The sequence below is a fragment of the Pantherophis guttatus genome, chromosome 1 (assembly GCF_059756535.1).
Source record: "Pantherophis guttatus breed Tessera chromosome 1, ASM5975653v1, whole genome shotgun sequence".
In the NCBI taxonomy this organism is placed as follows: Eukaryota; Metazoa; Chordata; class Lepidosauria; order Squamata; family Colubridae; genus Pantherophis; species Pantherophis guttatus.
In genome coordinates, this window is record NC_142063.1 from 303,792,039 (window position 1) to 303,813,815 (window position 21,777).

The 21,777-nt window shown below is 42.6% G+C and overlaps 1 protein-coding gene across 11 annotated transcripts in view; it reads left to right on the plus strand.

Annotated features, from left to right (window-relative positions):
* PPM1B (protein phosphatase, Mg2+/Mn2+ dependent 1B) overlaps nucleotides 1-21,777 on the plus strand; it is an 82,473-nt gene that overhangs the window by 39,829 nt on the left and 20,867 nt on the right. For all 11 annotated transcript variants that reach the window (XM_087883237.1, XM_034427667.3, XM_034427669.3 and 8 more), the window contains 2 exons: nucleotides 666-1,533; nucleotides 4,117-4,234. In XM_087883237.1, the coding sequence (XP_087739363.1) occupies nucleotides 688-1,533; nucleotides 4,117-4,234 (964 nt within the window). In that variant the 5' untranslated portion in view covers nucleotides 666-687. The remainder of the gene's footprint in view (nucleotides 1-665; nucleotides 1,534-4,116; nucleotides 4,235-21,777) is intronic.

Genomic DNA, 21,777 nt, shown 5'->3' on the forward strand with positions numbered 1-21,777 from the left:
GATAGCCTCCCACCGGCCAATACGCTCCCACAGAGAGGGACTCCTCAGGGTGCCGCCGGCCAAACAATGTCGACTGGCAAGACCCAGGGGGAGAGCCTCCTCTGTGGGGGCACTTGCCCTCTGGAATGAACTGCCCCCGGAGATCCGTATGATTCCCGATGTACCTACCTTTCGCCGTGCCCTTAAGACTCTTTTGTTCCAACAGGCCGGGCTGGCTTAGAAAATGAATTTTAATTGGGTGTCTGTCGTTTTTAATACAAGGGCCAAATTTTTATATATTTTAAATTGTTTTTTTAAATTTTATGGGTATATGTTTGTTTTAATATGGCTGTACATCGCCCTGAGTCCTTCGGGAGAAGGGCGGTATAAAAATTTTAATAATAATAATAATAATAATAATAATAATAATAATAATAATAATAATAATAATAATAGTAGTAGTAGTAGTAGTAGTAGTAGTAGTAGTAATAAAATGGAATGGGTAAGGACTGAATAGAATTCTTGATAGAGTGCATTCTATAAGAAGGTTATATTTCCCAAGTAGTCTGAAATAATTATCATTATTTGGCTGTTTTGAAAGACTTTGCATAGCTGGACTTTGCTTTTCCTTGTTTTGTGTTGTATTAGGATACTTACTCTACTCAGGATCACATTTTCTTTTGCAGATATCTTTGTAAATTAGGAAACATGGGCGCATTTTTGGATAAACCAAAAACTGAGAAACATAATGCTCACGGGGCAGGAAATGGCCTGCGTTATGGCCTCAGCAGTATGCAAGGCTGGAGAGTTGAAATGGAAGATGCTCACACAGCTGTTGTAGGAATTCCTCACGGTTTGGAGGACTGGTCTTTCTTTGCTGTTTATGATGGTCACGCAGGATCTCGCGTGGCAAATTACTGCTCAAACCACTTATTAGAACATATCACTAACAATGAAGACTTCAGGGGAACAGAACAGCCTGGCTGTGCTCTTGAACCTTCAGTAGAAAATGTTAAGAGCGGAATCAGAACTGGCTTTTTGAAAATTGATGAATATATGCGCAATTTTTCAGACCTCAGAAATGGCATGGACAGGAGTGGCTCAACAGCAGTGGGCGTTATGATTTCACCTGAGCACATTTATTTTATCAACTGTGGAGACTCACGTGCTGTTCTATATAGGAATGGACAGGTCTGTTTTTCAACACAAGATCACAAGCCTTGCAATCCAAGGGAGAAGGAGAGAATTCAGAATGCAGGAGGGAGTGTCATGATTCAGCGTGTTAATGGCTCATTAGCAGTTTCTCGTGCTCTGGGGGACTATGACTACAAATGTGTTGATGGAAAAGGTCCTACAGAACAACTTGTTTCTCCAGAACCAGAGGTTTATGAAATTGTAAGAGCTGAAGAGGATGAATTTATTGTCTTGGCTTGTGATGGAATCTGGGATGTAATGAGCAACGAGGAGCTCTGTGAATTCGTTAAATCTAGGCTTGAAGTATCGGATGATCTGGAAAAAGTGTGCAATTGGGTAGTGGATACTTGTTTACACAAGGTACGTAAACTTTTCAGACTAAAGATTATTTTGGATATTCCTTTTACTGTTCAAACTGAACAAAAATTAATTCTAAAAATAGCATAGATTTGTTATTGATGAGTCCACCTTCATGTGATGCAGTCTTACTAAGCATTCACCTGCTTTTATTTGGGCTTGGCAATGTACTTTATACAATCGAAATAGCACTTTTAAATTTTTTACAACCTAGTTTATATTTACTCTTAAAATTTAACATTTATGTTTACCCTCGAAGGAGAATATTCAAAACACTCCAAAGTTAGATTCTTTTCTGGAAGCAAAGGCAATATTGTTTCTTCAAGAAAAAAAATGCTTGGAAATTGTGCTTTGCTGCTCATTGTTTAATCTCTTCCCCTCCCCACTCAAACCAGTATTACTACCATTGATTTTTCCAGGATTTACATTTGATAATAATGAAATTCACATTACTATTTAAAGTGGATTTATAGCCTTTAGGGTAAAGCTTTAACATTTCCAAAATTAATGATACAGAAATTTATATATATTCAAACTGCTCATTATTTGTAAACAAATAATATCCAATCTTCAGTTTTCTAAAACTCTTAAGTAGAATGTAACACAGATGTTTTATATTTGATGTTTTTTAAAACAGAAACTCATTTTCAAAGTGTTAATAACTCAAATATTTCAAGTATCTAAAATTATTTAAATGAATTTCAGTCCTTCATATATTACAAAATTGTAGTGGAAGAATCATAAGTGAGAAAATCCACTACATTATGCCAATAATTGGCTATGTAGCTTCCAGTTGAGAACTTCAACTGACAGGGAGTTTGTCACTAGGTAATCCTCAACCTATGACCACAATTCGGAATTTCTGTTGCTAGGCGATGGATCCATTAAAGTAATCACATGGTCAAACTTGATTTTTATGGTCATTTATTGTGGTCGTTAAGCAAATCCAGCTTACCCAATTAATTTTGCTTGTTGGAAACCAGCTGGGAGGGCCACAAACTGCTATCACGTGACCATAAGTCACTGCAACTGTTGTAAATGCGAGCCCATTAACAAGCACCTGATTTATGATCATGCAACTTCATGGGTGGTAGAATTGTCATAACTTTCAAGATGAGCCACTTTTTCCAAAGCCATCATAACTTTGTATTATTATTAAACAAGTTGTAAATCAGGGATTACCTGTATTGTAGTCACACTGTTTCTTTGCTTAACATTTATAACTGGAAAAGTGCTATATTCAGCCAGAACCCTTTTCTTTTAATTTCAACTTGTTGATTCTTGTTAAGGATGTGCAAAGCTCACTGATACTGGAGGAGTCTAGAACAACCACATAGATAGATTTTTATTATTGTAAACTGCCCAGAGTTACCCTGTGGTAAAACGGGCAGCCAATTAATTTTATAAATAATAAATACATTCCAATCCCCTATCAGAATGTGTGAAACTTCCTGTCAGACGATGCTATTCTAGGGGTGAATATTCTATTCCTAATTCAGTGAACTTTGCATATTCCTAGTCCTTGCCTTGGTCAAGATATTAGAGCAAGTTTCCTTCCTTTGGCACATGACCGCTATTTTGTAGATCCCTTCCACGTTTTTTCCCCTTTGCAAGTTAAACCTACCTGCTCTCTTAATAATTCTTCATAGGGCTTGGTTTACAGATCCCTTATTCTAATAAATATCCTGTGAAACCACTCCATGTTATCTCTTCTCTTTTACTACACCTATTCTTTGGAACAACATTCCCCTCTGAATTCCACATGGCCCTTTTCCTGTTCTCTCCACAGACACTGAGCTAGGATAATGTCTACATCTGCTATTTGTGATGTAATTTAGTAATTGAGAATGTGTTTGCCATCCCAGTGTTTTTTTTTTAATCAACTGTTCTTAAACTACTATATGCTGTCCAGAATTACTGATGTGAATGTGACTTTAAATATTGAAATTATAAAGAAGAATAAATTAACAAACTGAGCACAGTCCCAAGTATAATCAGTCCAGTGCAGAGGAGATGAAAACTCTTTTAGCATCTGACATCTACACACAGTATTTTTGTGAATGCAGTCCCAGATTATACCACCCTTTTTACCTGTTTCATTTTATTGCGTGCTGATATTCAGGTGGTGGTTGGCTAATTGTCCAAGATCTTTCCATAAGACTGCTGCCAAGTTGGATCCCTGCAGTTCTGTATTGATGTTCTGTATTTGCAATTTCCTATCCAGTTCTCACTACTAAACCTCATTCTGGAGTTGGCAAGGATTCAGTCTTAAAGTTGGGTGAATAGTCTACCTAGTCGGTTGGACTTTGGTTCAGCTCTGCAGGCCTAACTCTCTCAAGTACCTTTCCTCCAGGGAAGATTTTGAAGGCATGCAAAGAAGAAATGGAAATAGTTTGTCTTTATTTTTTTTTGTTAGAAACTGTTTAGTCAATAGCACAATTTAATAGTAGTTTACCTAATTAAGTTTGGCAATCAATTGCACATAGTTTTTGAAATATTTTAATTGAGTAAATATGTAATTTAATACTGTGAAAAGGCTAAGCATTCATCTCAATTATGTCATGTTCTTTTCCTCCCCAAATATAGGGAAGTCGTGATAACATGAGTATTGTTCTAGTTTGCTTTTCAAATGCTCCTAAGGTCTCAGATGAGGCAATGAAAAGAGATGCAGATTTGGATAAGCATTTGGAATCACGGGTGGAAGGTAAGAAGTTGACTTTTCTACTAGTTTTCCCCCCGTTAGATTATTTTCTTAGAATGGTTGGGGCAACTTGAAACATAAATGGATTAGAACCGTGATGGCAAACCTATGGCATGTGTGCCAGAGGTGGCACACAACTGCTCTTTCGGTTCTGTCACATGCATGCACGCCAGACAACTGCTGTCTTCTGAAGTGCGTTTGCCGGAACTCGGAAGAGCAGCTGGCTACCATTCACATGCGCACCAGCCAGCTGCTCTCTTCCGGGTTCTGGCTCGTGTGTGCATGTGCACATGTTCCAGTTTCAGCACTCAGTGCCAAAAAGGTTAGCTGTCACCGGATTAGAGCATAGGAAGGGAACAGAAAACAATGTAGTGAAGGTGCACCTGGATCACCTCAGTCAGAGTAACCTAGAGTAGATGCTGATGCAGCAGTTTGTCTAAGAGTTTGCTGATTGTTCAGCAGAACAAAGTTTCTTATTTTGCAAAATTTAAACTTATTTAAGTTAGACTTGTTAGTTTATTGCTGATGGGAATAGTTTCTTATTTATATAATAGCAGAGAAAACATCTTTCTAAAGAACAGGAAATGTGAATAGTTAGCTGACAAATACTAGAAAGCTTTGTTAAAACCTAATAACAAACATTGTCAGCTGCAGAATGTGATAAATTATAGAAATACTATGTGTCTACTAAACCTGAAGTCAACATTGGAAATGTCAGTTGTTTGGGGACAATTTTCAGGTTAGTAAAGATGCTTTGTGATCCTAATAACTGGACGGACACAACTTTGCAATTTACTTCCCAATACCAAAAGTGTTTGGCCTTTTGGTTCTGGAATTCTCTGTGTCCACCCCCACTGAGGACAGGTAGGCACTATTTAGTCAGCCCATCCTAGGCAATTGATGGGTCTGTTAAGTTCAAAACGAGCTTGGAGATTTTCCAGAAGCTCTGGATCACAATTTGGTCAATTGTGGTCCAAGCTTGGAATGAGCATATAATGAGGGCCTTGGAATTGGATTGTCCCTGTCTGGACTCTTTTTGCTTGTGGATCCCAGAATGTTCCTTGGCTTACCAAAGAGTTGTGGGAGATCAAACAACAGAAGGGAAACTTATAAATTTGCTGGCAAAAGAGCAAGGCTACAGGTGAGAGCCTTTATTAGGACTTACCTTGTGGCAATAAGAGCAATAAGAGCTCTTATGTCTGCAGATAATCAGCTGGTGATTCTGTTTAGGAATTTTAAATTGATTTTAATTTTAAATTGATTTTAAATTGGGTTGTTTTAATTTACGGCCAATAATATTTAATTATTTTAAATTGCTTTTAAATTTTGTATGTATTGTTTTTTACTCTGGCTGTTCACCGCCCTGAGTCCTATTTTGGAGAAGGGCGGTATAGAAATTTAAATAATAAATAAATAATAATAAATAGGATGACCAGATCTCTTCTGGGTAAGGAGGGTTTGGGAGAGCCCATGTTTGACTGCTGTGAAGAGTGTTCTTGGCATCTGTCAAATAAAGTTACTTAACTTTGCATAGCATTGGCTACTGGCTGGGAAGTCCTATGGAAGTGATGGTTGCACATCTGCGATCTACTATGTAGAAGAACCTGAGCTTATTACTCCTAAGGAAATGGATAGAATTATCCTGATTGGTTAAGGGCCCCTGGGAAATAGTATTCAGTGGGTTCATGTGACTATTGCTTCATTCCTTGAAGGAGACATTGGTGCATGCACTTCTTAAGATGTCTTGGATTCAACTCCGTTAAGATAGCTTTTGCCCAATTTCCAACCTATCCTGTTAGGGAAGACGGTAATGGGTGCTCAGCTCACCAAATTAACTGAAGTAGCAGTACCTTTTTAGGCAAGGTTCAGGCCAGGTTATGGCACAGAGATAGAATTGGTTATACTAGTTCTTCTGTGACAGATTCAAGTCAGTATTGGTGGTGGTGGGAAGTGCCAAGCCCAAGGTGCCCCCCCCCCCAATATCGTGGAGTGCCTCCAAGCTTAACTCTTTTCTACCTCCTTTTTAAAATTAACATGATACTGCTAGAGGAGGTTATCAGGCACCATGAGGTATCACCAGTATACTGCTGATATCCAGTTGCACATCTCTTGCTATTCCTGGCTGCCTAAGTAGCATTGTCCCAGAGTTGTCTCTGTGCCTGAAGGCTATAAATATTTGGGTGGGGAGGAGCTGGCTTTGACTCAGGCATAGCATGACAGAATGGCTATGGGTTTTTGGTTCCCCCTTTATGTTCAGGAATCATCTTTCAGGAATCATCACCTATTGTTACACTCCCACAGGCAGAGCTGGTGCACAGTTTGGGGTTGTTGCTGGAATTGCTGCTCTTAGTGTAGGAGCAGCTGGCAGCTATGTTTCTCTCAGTTTCACTTTGCCCCATTCCTGGATTAGGACACCTTGCTCATCCTCTAGTCACTTCCAGGTTGAATTACTTTAATGTGCTCTAAATTGGGCTGTCTTTGAAGACCCATCCAGAAATTACAGCTAATCCAGAAGGCAGCGATACATGAAGTTCTGGGTATCCTATGCAGGGGTGAAATCTAAAATTTGTTATTACCGGTTCTGTGGGGGTGGCTTGGTGGGTGGGTGAGGGTAATGTGACTGGGTGGGCATGGCCAATTTTTTTTTTTAACTTTTAAAAGCAATTTTTCTACAACCTCTTCAGCCGAAGAGGTTGCAGAAAAAAATGCTTTTAGAAGCCTGTATCAGGCAACTAGCTGGGATCGCCAGAGGCTTTTAAAGGCATTTTTTTTCTACAACCTCTTCAGCCGACAATCCCAGCTGAGCCGCGCGATCATCAGAGGCTTTTTTTTTTTAACTTTTAAAAGCATTTTTTTGGCCGAAGAGGTTGTAGAAAAAATGCTTTAAAAAATAAAAAAGTAAAAAAAAAAAAAGCCTCTGATGATCTCGCAGCTCAGCTGGGCATGGGGGGTGGGGCAGGGATTTTTGCTACCGGTTCTCCGAACCACCGCCTCCATCACTACCGGATCAAGTGATCCGGTCCAAACCGGACCATTGCTGCTTAAGCTGCACTGGTTTCCAGTTCTTTTCTGGGTGCCATTCATGGTGTTGATTACCTTTAAAATGGGTGAAATGCTACTGGTTTCTTTGGTTTGTACAAACCGGTAGTGATAAAAACTATTGGTTTGCCCGAACTGGTAGTATAAAAATGATTTAAAAAGTAAAAAAAAGGTTTCGACCATCACAGCTGTGCCACGCAATCATTGGAACCTTTTTTTTTTTTTACTTTTTTAAAGCATTTTTTTGCTGCCCGTTCAGGTGAGTAGGTAGTAAAAAAATGGTTGGAACCAGGGTTTTTTTTACCTTTTCAAAGCATTTTTTAACTACTTGGTTTGGGCAAATAGGTAGTAAAAAGTGCTTTAAAAAGTATTTTTTAAAAAAGTCGGCCACGCCACCCAGTCACATGACCCACCCACCAAGCCACACCCACAGAACCGGTAGTAAAAAATTTGCATTTCACCACTGCTTTAAAACACTGAATGATATGAGTCCATGTTATTCATGGGGCTGCCTTTCCTGAGGGTATCTGCGCGCTCTATCAGATCTCAATGGGATGGCTATATGCCAGGTCTCATCCCTTAAATGTTGCCATCTAGCAGGCCCTAACAGTACAGCCTGCCTTCCCAATTGAAACCTTTGCCTTTGGAACACCCTTTGCCCTGACATCAAGCAGACCCAACCTCCTTGCCTTCTGAAAGGACCTGAAGACCTGACTTTTCTGCCAAGTGTTGGAGAAGTATATATCTGGAAAGTTGTTTTTGGATGTGAAGGTTGTATTGTTTTGTTGGGGCACTAGGTGTTTTATGACAGTATTATGCTTTTTATTATTATTTTTAAGCTTCACTCCGGTTTATTATGCATATGAGGACCCCAATTATGGGGGCAATAAGCTGACTTTGTATAAAAAAGAACACCGCTTGGGGGGCGCGAAAGTCCTACTAAGCAGGTATATACAAAAGTATGAAGGCTATTGCTTAACGCATTGTAAGCCCTGAGTCTCCGGAGAAGGGCGGCATATAAATTGAATAAATAAATAAATAAATAAATAAATAAATAAATAAATAAATAAATAATAAAATAAGATGGACAGCAATATAAATCTAATAAATAAATCTTTCTGACTTTCCAGTCTGGCTTACAGCCTTGGTATTTTCTGTTGATCTCTTAGAACCAACTGTCAAACTTGACACTGCTTAGCTTCCTTTCCCAAGCAAAATTTGTCATTTGCTACAATCTGCTGATACCTTTCTCTGGCGCGCTGCTTGGAAGAATCGAAGAGCATGGGTAGTATCCCTCAGCTTGCCTGAAAACACTGAGTGTATGTCACTTTAAGAACTGTTGACTCCTCCCCCGGTGGCTGGCTGAGGCTCAGTTCCTTTCACTCAGTGCCTGAACGAGTGTCTTTTGGAATTTCCTCCTTCCTTGTTATCCAATTCAACCTATTTTCCATTTATTTTTCCTACCTCCTTCCACCTTCAAAACTGTGAGTTTTTTCCTTCGTTCTACCTCGTCCGATCGAAAGGCAGCATTGCTCTGAAGGCTTCGGCCTTCCGACGCCCCTCCTGGGCTTCTCCCTGCCACAGGGCTCTGCCTACCACCTCGGCATCTCTGTGAGCCTGGCTCTTTGCCCTGTTTAGCCCTCGCCGCCGAGCTCTGCCTCCCATCGGCATCTCTGTGTGCCTCATTAATCGGGCGGTTGGGAGACGCGATTATTTTTCACGGCCCGATACCTCTGCCGCCACCGCCCTCTGCCTTCACATGATCGTCGGGCGGCATCCGAGTACCTACCCGGTTGCTCCGTGGCACACTCGGCATCACTTTGGGAGGCGTTTGGAGCGCTTGTCAGCGCTCACACGCAACGTGTCTTTCTCTTCAAGAGCGGAGGCGATCCGGCGATCCTGCAGACGCTGCCAGCTACAAAGAGGCCTCCATTACTGAAGTCTCGGGAGCGATGCCTTGCAGGATGTTTTTTCCTGTGCGGCCGCCATCTTGTGATCGCCGCCATTTTGCCTCAGAGCCGAGCCTCAGCAGCGCTCTTCGACAGACCTAGCATCAGACCTCTGCGTTATTAGGAGCCTGCTGTTTCTTGTGGCCTTCGCTCCAGCGTTGTGAGACTCCTTTGCCTTAGACTACTCTTGAGTAGTCCTTCTATATTGCTGACTTGGGACTTTTGACTGTTTTTTCCTTGCCACCCAAGCCTTCCTTCGTGCCTAATCTGTTCAAGCTTTTGGAGGAGTTTTGTTCTTGGGGGTTGTCTTTTGTTCTAACCTGGACTCTAGGATTCCCTCCCCCCCCACCCATAATAATAAAAAAAAAACCTCCAACTTACCATGGGTGATCCAGATCTTTCTTCCGACCTGGAACAAGGCCAATCTCCACCTAGGACCAAAGGCTCTGACCGTTCTTCGGGGAAGGCACCAAAGAAGACGTCAAAAAAGTCATCTCGCTCTTCTAAGTCCGCCTCCTCTAAGGGCCACAAATCTTCCTCGGCTGAGGATAAGGCCGCTAAGCGTCGCCATGATGCTCTAGAGCGTCAATTTGAACAGGCGCAACGCAAGGCTCCTGCTCCCGCGCTGCAAGTCACTCCCCCTACGGAGGAGCTTGCATCTCCATCTCACATCGACCCTTTGCCTCCTCCGGTCACTTCACAGGTGATGGCTACAGGAGTCGATCCTGCGACTCGGGTTCATTTACTGCCACCAGGCCGACCTCCCTGCTGTTCCTTCAACTTCAGCGGCTGTTTATCAGCCCCCTCATCCTCCTCGTGCGCCTGAGGCTACGTTCACACCCACCGCGGCAGGCCTCCGTCCCCAAGAAGGTCCCCAGCCTTCCTATTACGATATTCAGGCGATGATTACAGCCACGTTGTCCAGAATGATGGCAGGGGGGTTTCCTCAAAACATACCTCCTCAGGCCTCTCATCTTCAGGGGACTTCTCAAGCATACATGCCTGAACCATCTAGACCAGCCGTTCTTCGCTCCGAAGTCGACCCTGGTGACTATTCATTACATGAGTCGGGCCACAGTGACGACTCTCAGTTTGACTATGAGGAGGCAGGGGATATGGAGCTCTCGGATGATGAGGACGAGCTACCTGAGAAGCCCACATTTACGGGACTTTTTCGGCCAGCTCTCTTCAAGGCTTTGCTTCGAAAGGCCATTGCTACCACACAATTGGCCTCTTCTAAGACCTTACCAGAGACTGAGGGGCCCGCTAATCCCCATGAAGCCCTTTTTGCCGTTCCGCAACCTGACCAGGAGTTTATCCCCTATCCGCAACTTTTTTCTGAAACCGTCCAGCGGCCCTGGGCCCAGCCAGGAGCGCTCGCGGCACCTAATGGCATTGACAAGAAGCTGTTCTGCTCAGTGCCCAGCTTTCAGGATTTACTTGCACTTCCATCAGTCGACACCCCCATTGCTGCTTTGATGTCCTTCACGGTGTTATCCAACGACATCGCGGACAGATTGCGCTCCGAGGACAAAAGGGCCGAACTAGTGTTCCGCAAGGCCCATCAGACAGCGGCTTGGGCTATTCGCGCCGCCACGTCGGCGTCTTTCTTCAACCAGGCTTCCCTGATCTGGCTCCGCCAGCTTCAGGAGCGGCTCCCCCCTGATGATCAGCGCCTCCACCAGGACGTTAACAAATTGGTGGTGGCCACAGAATACTTCGCCGATGCGGCTCTCGCAGCAGCCAAGTTCGCATCGCGATCACTGGCATCGGCCGTTACCTCCCGCCACCTCCTGTGGCTCCGACATTGGCGTGCGGATGTAAAATCCAAATGGAAACTTGCCCCTGCTCCATATAAGGGATCTCGACTATTCAGGGAAGCGCTGGATCCTATTCTCATAGAGGATAAGGACAAAAGGAAAATCATGCCTTCCTCTTATTGCAGAGCAGATCGCCGCTACTTACCGTACAGTCAACGCTCTTCCTTTCGGCCTGAACCTCGTGCCAATAGCGCTTCCACCTACCGTCCTTCTTCTTTCTCTTATGACCGCACGTCTGACAGGCAGTCCTTTCGGGACCGCACCAGACGACAGCAACCTTCCAAACGTCCCTTTCGTGGAGGTGCCTCTCGACCCTTCAGGAGAGGGAAATGACTGTTCCGAGACCTATCCTATTGGCGGCCGCCTCAACCATTTTTTCCACCAATGGTCCCTCACGACGACAGACGAATGGGTCCTCCAAACTATCCGTTTAGGCCTCACCCTGGAATTCTCCTCTTGCCCACCACATCGATTCATCCGCTGCCCTGTCTCCAGGAACCCCGAGAAGAGACGCCTAATGTCCACGGAAATTCAGCATCTTCTGGACATTCGCGCTATAGAGCCCGTTCCCACCGAACATCGTGGGACCGGTTTCTATTCAATATTTTTCCTGGTTCCAAAGAACTCCGGGGTCTGGAGAGGGATTTTAGATTTAAAAGAGCTAAACAAATTGATCGCCTACCACAAATTCAAAATGCAGTCCCTTCATTCGATTTTGGCCGCCGTCAGACAATACGACAACATGACTTCCATCGACCTCAAGGAGGCCTACCTCCATGTCCCGGTCAGATCCTCCCATCGGCGTTTCCTCCGGTTCTCTTACGACAACCAGGACTTCCAGTACAGGGCCATGCCGTTCGGTCTCTCGTCTGCTCCCAGGACTTTTACGAAGGTCCTTGCAGTAGTGGCAGCTTCTCTATGGCTCATTCCCATCAGAGTCCTCTGTTACCTGGATGATATCCTCATCCTGTCCAACTCTCCCCAGAAAGCTCTCAGGGACCTGGAAGCAGTTCGAGACACTCTGCAACGACACGGTTTCTCCCTAAATCTGGAAAAGAGCCACCTTCGGCCCACCGATCGTATTCAGCACCTCGGAGCCATCATCAATTCGGCTTCCTGTCACGTTTTCCTGGCCCCGGATCGTCGTCTCAGCATTGCCACGGCAATTGCCCAGATTCAGGCTTCCCGGACAGTTTCTATCCTACAATTGTCCCAGCTACTCGGGAAATTAATCTCGTGCATCAACATCGTGCCTTGGGCTCACCTCCATTCTCGCCCTCTCCAATGGTTCCTTTTACCTTATCAGAAGTCTCTGGGCAGCAACTCCAAGTCGCGGGTCAGGCTCCCTGGTCCAATTCTTCGTTCTTTGCGTTGGTGGACTTCCCCCGCAATTTTGAAGGGGTGCCTGTTTCAGGAACCTGACAGAATAACTGTGACAACAGATGCAAGCCTACTGGGGTGGGGGGCCCATCTGTCCGCCAAGATGACCCAAGGCCTTTGGTCACAAACGGACCTACAACACAATATCAACTGGCTAGAGCTGAGGGCCATTCACTTAGCCCTCCGGCATTTCCAACCCAACATCCAAGGTCAACACGTGCTAGTCTTGACCGACAACACCACGGCCAAGGCGCATCTGAATCGAGAAGGCGGCACCCACTCCAAACCACTACTGGACGAGGCGATCTCCCTCCTCTCCTGGGCAGAGGGGACCATACTCTCCATCTCGGCCCAACACATCTCCGGGACGGACAGTACCCAGGCGGACTGGTTAAGCCGCTCCCAGACTGATCATGCAGAGTGGCGCTTATCTGAACATCTTTTCTGGGTGCGCTGCTGAAGAATCCAACCCTCCCTGTTTCGGCTTCTGCTTCTTGAGCCCGGATGGACTTGATTCTTCGTTTGTGCTATTCTTCGTGAAAGAAACTGAGCCTCAGCCAGCCACCGGAGGAGGAGTCAACAGTTCTTAAAGTGACATACACTCAGTGTTTTCAGGCAAGCTGAGGGATACTACCCACGCTCTTGGATTTTTCAGCAGCGCGCCCAGAAAGGATGTTCAGGTAAGCAACATCCATTTCATATTTAGTCTAATTCAATTCTTTTATTTTCCATATAAAATCCAGCCATTTTTCCACAGTATCCTGGAAATGCATACTTTTTCATTATTGCTGAATTACAATTCCCATGCAGTGATGAAGGATGTTGGATTTATAGTTTACTAACTGATAGAACCCATACTGCTCCTATCTTTCTGCTAAACAAATGCTGTGATAGTAGGAATAGCCTTAGATTTTACTTTTACTTTTATCCTGTCTTTATTATGTATAATGAGTGGCCCAAAATGACTCATCTAGTTTCTGTGCTTAAGGGAATGCATAGTGTCCTGGTTTCTAATCCAGCATGTAGTGAGCATAATAAAGTTGGCCCTTTGCCAACTTTGTTCTACAAAGTTCTCACAAAGTTCAATAAAGTTCTCCGTCATGCTGATAGGATAATACAATTCGTGGGTGTTTCTTTACGTCCTTGCTTTGAAGCTGAGTTAATCATTTCTTTATTCCCGCCTCCTACTGCGCCTCCCCAGTTTTTGACTCAGCTTTCATACAAGAAGAAGCAAGGAGAGGTGCTCCAGAAGGAAAGACTTTTAGACCAGAATCCAACTAATAGCGGGAAAGTTAATGGTAGCTGAACCATGAGTAAAAAGACCGGGCTGTCTCTTCAGCAGTGGGTTGGGGGAAGAGGGGGGGGGAGAGAGAGCTGTCCGGCAGCAATCCCTTAAAAGCATCAGTTCTCAGTCTACTACGGCTTTAAACTGAAAAGCTGAGGCCCCAGGACATCATTTGAATAATAAAGGGGCTGAGTCTTTGCTCAGTTTTGGCTGAGTATGCTCATTAGTGTCCATAGAAAAAAGGGTCAGTGCAGTAAAGCTCCAGCAGGAGTGAATCTGCCTGCTTCCCAGGGAAAAAAGGGGGAAAACATGGAGGATTTCTCTGAGACAGGGGCAAGTGGGAAGGAGCAGAGATCCCCTGCTCTAAGCCCAGCCCTAAAAATGAGTTTGGAAGGGCCCAGAGCGGCTGCAAAAGCAGCTACTGTTGAGATAAGAGGAAAGTCTTATTTTCCAGTAAGTTCTCCAAAGCTGAGGAGAAAGGCTTTGAGGAGGAAAAAACGCCATTGAGAAAAGTTTTGCAAGAGCTTGAAAAGGAGGTGGAGCGGAATGGGATTTCCCGCTCTTCAGTATTTCAGCCAGTAGAAATGGAGCAGCAATGCATTAGTGCCAGAGCTGCAACACCAGAGGGAGCTGGTGAGCATTCAAACCAAACAATCCTTTGTTTGGGAAAGGATGAATCATTGCTTGAATTGCTAGGAAAGTTTCAGGACTTTGGAAATCAATGACAACCTCATCCAAAGAAGATGAGACTGGCACCGGAGTCCACATACACTCCCACAACTGCAGGAGCTTGATCTCCTGCACTTATGAATTAGATGAAAGCTCTAATATCAGAGGCTTTAACGCAGGCCATGTCTGAGCAGGAGGATCAGACCAGCCCTATAAACGTGGAGACAATATCAGAACAGGATCACCCCTTACCAGCACAGAAGCCAAAAGGGGGCCTGGCATTACAAAGATTTAACTCCTTTATCTCATCTACTCCTAGTGAGACTTTAATTTCAGGAGAGGAGGAACAAAAGGAGACAGAATTCTCTGATGAAGAGGAAACTGTGGAAGATACTACAGCATTTAATGGTCTGTTTCGAACAAGTCTGTCCAAGCTCTTGCTAAGCAAGGCCAAGGCAGCAACTGGCATGGGCACTGACCCGATGACATCTAGGGTAAAACCATCCGTGACAGATCCAAAGGATAGGCTTTTTGCAAGCCCAACGGAGGAATGCAAGACTGTTCCTTCTCCCGATCTGTTCAGAGAGGTGGTGCATGGGCAAATGGTCCAACCAGTGATTTTCCCAACGCCAAGTGGGAACAAAAAGAAGATCTATAATATAGAGCCAGAATTTGCAGAATCTCTACATCCTCCAACAATTGATGGCCCAGTAGCTGCCTCAACATCCTCAAGCATCCTAGCCAATGAGGCAGAGGAGGGCTTGAAAGGAGAGGACAAGAAGGCGGAGCAGATCCTTCATAAGGTCCAAGCAGCAGCATGGGCAGTCAAAGCTATCACAACCGCTTCATTTTTCAGCAGAGCCACTCTGATCTAGCTTCGGGAGAGTTCATTCAGTAGGCTCAACCAGTAGGCCTTTCCGACGCAACAAGTGACAACAAGAGCAGTCCATCCATTGGAGGAAGACTGGGCCTATTTGCTGACAGATGGGTGACAATAACATAGGACACCTGGGTCCTATGTTAACACAGTAAAGCGAGGTATAGCACTAGAATTCCTATCCACATCCCCAAACTCCTTCAGAAGGTGCCCAATATCAAGGGACAGGACAAAAAGAAACATCATGGAGACAGCAGTTCAACATCTGCTGGACATCCAGGCCATAGAACCTATTCTACGGGATGAACAGGGACAAGGATTCTACTCAATCCTGTTCGTGGTGCCAAAGGCTTTGGGGGATGGAGAGCAATTTTAAACCTCAAACTTTTAAATTGTTATATAGTATACAGTATAGTATACAGAAGATTCAAAATGCAGTCCCTCTAGTCAATACTGGGAACATTCGAGAGGGCGACATCTTAACATCAGTAGATCTCACAGAGGGATATCTGCACATTCCCATTCTTCAAGCTCATAGGAAATTCCTACGATTCTGTTATGCCAGCTGGCATTACCAATACAGAGCCCTTCCATTCGGGCTATCCTCAGCGCCCAGAATGTTCACCAAAGTGCTGACAGTAGTGGCAGCACATCTCAGAACCATTCTGGTTTGTGTCCAATGCTACCTGGACCACATATTGATACAATCCTTGACAAAGGCCAGGGCAAAGGAGGACTTGGAAATAGCAATACAGGCACTGCAGAAGCATGGATTTTCCATCAACTTCGACAAGAGCCAATTGATTCCAACCAAGCGACTGCTACATTTGGGAACAGTCATAGATACCACCTCATGTGAGGTGTATTTATCACAGGAATCCCAAGCCAGCATAAAGGCACTGGCGGATCAGATCCTAACAGCCTGAACAGTATCTTTGGATCTGCTACTGCAGCTCCTAGGCAAAATGGTGCCTGCACGAAGGACACTGCATTGTAATGGTTCCTCATACCACATCAGAGATCAGGCAGGACCAATGCTAGGATCAGGATGTCGGTTCCACCAACAGTGAGGCAATCACTTCAGTGGTGGAGGTCACAGACCATATCCAGGGGGTGTGGCTTCAAGGAGCCAAATCGCCTGACCATCACAGCAGACGCCAGCCTACTTGGTTCGGGGGCCCATTGCCACTCCCAGATAGCACAGGTTCAGTGGTCTTCAATGGACCTCAAGAACAACATCAGCTGGCTGGAACTCAGGGTGACCCACCTGGCACTAAAAAGGTTCCAAGGGGTCGCAACAGGTCGACACATACTGATCTTGATGGACAACATGGCCACAAAGGCCCACATAAACCTATAGGGAGGGACACACTCCAAGGCGCTCATGCAAGAAGCAGAACACCTGGGCCTCTGGACGAGGAAGCATCTCCTTTCGCTCAGAGCAGAACACATCTCAGGGTCAGCAAATATACAGGCAGACTAGCTCAGCAGAACAAGACTCGACCACTCAGAGTGGTGCCTATATCCTGGCCTATTCAAGAAGTTGGCGAAAAGATTTGGGAGTCCAGTCCTGGATCTTTTTGCATCCAAAACAAACACACAGCTACCAAGGTTCTACGCAAGATTCCCAACACTGGGAGTGGAAAGAGCCAATGTTCTCTGCAGCCCATTCCACAGGGCACAGGAGATAGTACTGCCGGATTTCTGTCCTAAGCTGGTACACGAGTTAGAAAAGAAGTGGCACTCCTTGGACATTAAAAGCGATACACATCTATCTAAAGAGAACGGCTTCTATCAGGAAGACAGAATCAATGTTCATTTCAATTAGGCAAAGCTCATTGGGCAACAAGATTTCATCATTGACAATAGGTCGGTGGATTCGAGCATGCATTACTAAGACCTATGAACTGCAGTCGTTGCCACTGCCCGGATTAGTGTAGCGCAGCTACAACAGCGGCGTGAAATACTCAGGCTTCCATTGAGGACATCTGTAGACGGGCAACATGGTCTTCTCCGTTACCGTTCATTAGACACTACAAGCTGGAAGCTTTCGCATCAGCGGAGGAAGCCTTCAGCAGAAGAATACATCAGGGAGTACATACGGTGGTGGGGACCCAGGACCAGACTTTGCCCCACCCTTAGGACAGCCAGCTTTTGTATGTCCCACGAATTGTATTATCCTATCAGCACGATGGAGAAAGAGTGTTGGTCTTACCTGAATGCTTCTTCTTGTTGTGCTGAAGGATAATACAATCCCACCCTGACAACTGTCAAGTCCTAGATCCGGAAGTGATCAGTAACAGCACCAAAGAACTCCGAAAGTCGATCAATCATCCTTCATCAAAACTGGGGAAGCAGAGTAGAAGGCGGTGGGACTAAAGAAATGATTGACTCAGCTTCAAAGCAAGGAAGTAGAAGAACACCCACGAATTGAATTATCCCTCAGCACGACGAGAAGAAGCGTTCAGGTAAGACCAATGCTCTATCTCTTAGAACCAACTATCAAACTTGACACTGCTTAGCTTCTTTTCCCAAGCAAAATTTGTCATTTGCTACAATCTGCTGATACCTTTTCATATTTAGTTTAATTTAATGCTTTTATTTTCCATATAAAATCCAGCCATTTTTCCACAGTATCCTGGAAATGCATAGTTTTTCATTGCTGCTGAATTACAATTCCCATGCAGTGATGAAGGATGTTGGATTTATAGTTTACTAACTGATAGAACCCATACTGCTCATACCTTTCTGCTAAACAAATGCTGTGATAGTAGGAATCACCTTAGATTTTACTTTTACTTTTATCCTGTCTTTATTATGTATAATGAGTGGCCCAAAATGACCCAACTAGTTTCTGTGTTTAAGGGAATGCATAATGTCCTGGTTTCTAATCCAGCATTTAGTGAACATAATAAAGTTGGCCCTTTGCCTTAATGTACCGTAATAGGATGATTCAGGAGCTAGTGCACATTGTATACGCACAAACAAACTAACAGTTGGCATTTATTTTTGGAGATGAATTCTCCTATCATATGTTTCAGCACAGGTAACAATATTGCTGGCTGAAGTATTTTAGAAGTCAAACCTTCTAAAATTTTAGCTGAATAAATATAATACTAGCAGGGTTGTGATTGAAAAAATGAAAGTAATTCTGAATACTTGACACAATGTGTGAATTAGCAGAATGTACACAGAAACCTGAGGAACCTGTCATTCTGAAACTAATTTTTAATTTAAGAATAACATAATATGTTTTAGATTTTGTTTATAATGTTGTCCTGCAGCCATTATGACAGTATGATTTTCCATAAAAGTTTACCTGAGTTGAACCTCTGAAGGGAGTTTGCAAAAAAGATTCTGCCCCATAGTATCAGTAGTCATTATGTTTTCTGCATGCTGTATTTTAAAATGTTATAGGTTATCTTCTAAAAAAATGAATGGCTAATGCATACTGGTGGCTGGTAGAATGGTAAATTGATGTGCTAGTAATATATTATCTTCAACTGAGGATATTTGCCTGCTGATATGAGCTAGAACTCTGAGGGAGATGGGAAGTTCAAAAATGTGAAAAGTAAAATAAATAATAAATAAATTTTTCAATTGTGTTCAGAATGAAAACAAAACTATATTAAAATAACAAAGTAACAAACTACTGGTGAAACAGCAATTGCTTAGAATATAAACATAATACAGAGTAAATAGAACAGCTGTAGTCTTAAAAATAACATTTCTGTTTTCGCACACAAAATAATTACTGATGGAATGCATAAAATTATTGAAATTTATTGAAAAAAATTATCAGATCTTTCATCTCATATTTTTGCCTGGGTGGGGAATATAAAATGAGGTTTTCAAATACCAAGCTAGTTGTTGCATACTGGCTGGTGAACTGCAGTTTGATGTGTCATTGTTATGAAGGTTTTGACATAGAGAAGATGAAAAATATTAATGACAGGATATGTTTTAGTTATAGTCTGAGTTATCAAGCATATTTTAATGCTGCACTTTTCAGAGCTGATAGTATGGTAGTTTATAATCACATACTTCACATATCATTAAGTAACCCTTTTCACATTCTAAGGCAAGTGTTGAAAGAATAGAAGGTGTTATAAGGAATCAAACTGCTTTTTTTCTGTTGAACTAGTTATTACATTGCATTTTAAAATTATTACGATACGTTTGAAGATTTTCTCTACTGTTTAAGTGTTTTCTTTAAATTTTCTAATGTTTCAGTGTTTTCCTTGCCATGTCCTTGGCATTGTCAGAGTTAATGGTCTATTGTAAACTCTGTTTTATTAGGTTGTGCAGCTTATTTTCCAAACTCTCATTGAGAAGAAAATAATGCATGTTATCTTCATGTCATGTAGTATGGCACAAACCTTTTTTTTCCTTATTGAAAGGAATTAATAATGTTATTACAGAGTTATAAAATTTTTTTTAGTTAATTAGGAGATTCCTGGCAGTGTTAGAACTGTATATAGACAACTTAAATTAAGGAATATAATTTATTTGCTGTTATATTTGTTTCTGAAACATGTTCTTGAAGAAAATATTACATTTATCTCCAGACAAAATTATTAATAAACCATGCTATTAATACAACTACTATTACATGTTTATACTGTATATAGAGAAATGCTGGAATTGGAAACCAGTTAGTATTACAAACAATATTGGATAATAGCTCAACCCTTTTTTGGTAGATATTAACTTGTTAAAATAAGTATTTTGTGCTGTTTTTAAATTTGTATAGATATTCTTGATTAAATTAGCAGTACAAATGCAGTGAAAAAGTAATTTAACTAGAAACCTTATATCAGATAGAAGCTCAGTGATCAGAAGTATAATTTAGCAGTATCCAAAGTGTTTCTTGGTTGAAAGTGAGCATTGTTGTACCTTAAAACTTCAAATACATATAGATATACATCTGTAATCTTTGGTATATTGTCTAAATGTAAAATTCAGGATATAGCAGTTAAGATTTTTTATTTGTAATGTAAAGCTACTATTACTCTTCAGCAAGAATTTTCGAAAAGAAGTTTGTAGAAATATGAATTTCCAGTTTCATCTCCAGAGTGATACCACATTGAAACTGCAACTACTTCTTTTATTTCCTTTGCAACATTGTCAATTTCCATAGCAAATGATGTAGGGAAAGAACTAAAATTGAGATTCAAGAGGTTTAAAATAATACTATATATGAAATTGTATCTGTAAATTAGAAATGATATCTGTAAACTCATCCATATATTGTGGTTCATCCTCCTTTGAGAAATTCACAGTTCGGAAATTAAGCAAATTGGTAGGACCCAGCATTCCCTGAATGATTTAACAGTGTCATATCTCTTTGTTACACTTTTTTACTTTGAAGTTTTAATTTCATTGCATTCATATGATTAGTTATATCTTTAGGAAAACATTTTTTTGAAAATGAAAAATACAAAATTAGCAAGATGAAAGCCCCACTTGTTTCTTATTAGAAGTAACCAGTATCCCTCTTTTAGACAAAGTTCAGTGTATTTTGCAGACTCAGCAATTTAACTTGAGACGTTCACCATATTTGCTGTACCTACTTGCTAGAAGTAAACTGATCTGTGATTCAATAAATACTTGCACATAAATAAAATTAATAGTTGATATGTCTAGCATACAAAAAAGAATGGATGGCATTTCAAATAGTATCTGGAAGAGATATTTAAAGTAATGTTCTGCACCTTATTTCTCACTGCTCCCCTTTCATATTCTTCCTGGCCTCCAAATCCAATCTCTAGGAGAATGATGTTCCAGAGGGCAGACACCATTGTAGGAAATGCTCTCTGGGTTCCACCAGCTAGCACTGTCTCATGGGCAGAACCTGGAACATGTCTCTCCTGCCAGATCTCAAAGGATAAGTAGACCTCATTAGGGAGAGATGGTGCTATAGGTAGTCTGGCCCAAGCTATGAAGACCTTTAAAGGTAACCACCAACATCTTCAATTGCACCTGGAAGCATGTCAGTAGCCATTGCAGCTCATGGAGCAGAAGTCTTAAATGTGCCAAGTGGGTTTGCACCCATAACTGCTCACACTGGTGCATTTTGCACCAGCTGAAACATCTAAATACTTTTCAAGGCCATGTAGAACACATTATAGTAAATCTAACAGAAGGTGATTAATGCATGAGAGACAATGAGCAAGTTGTCCTAGTCCAGGAACAACAAAAACCCCCATAGTCAACATTGCTGCCCATTCTTTGGCAGGAGCCATGGGTCCAGGAGTTCCCCAAATTACACACATAATCTACTTGGTATATAGTGCAACCCCATCTAGAACAAGAGATGAAGCTTCCTCAGAACCAGGGATATCCCAAAGCCTCTTGGCCTTATTAGGGTTCAGCCGAAACCTCTTGTTCCCCATCCAGACCTCCATAGCCTCCACACACAAAATACGACCTCCATAGCAGCACTTTGACAAATCAGAGTGCAGCTATAGAGCTGAATAACTTGCCCTGAACTGATGGATGACCTCATTAAGTCGTTTCATGTAGAT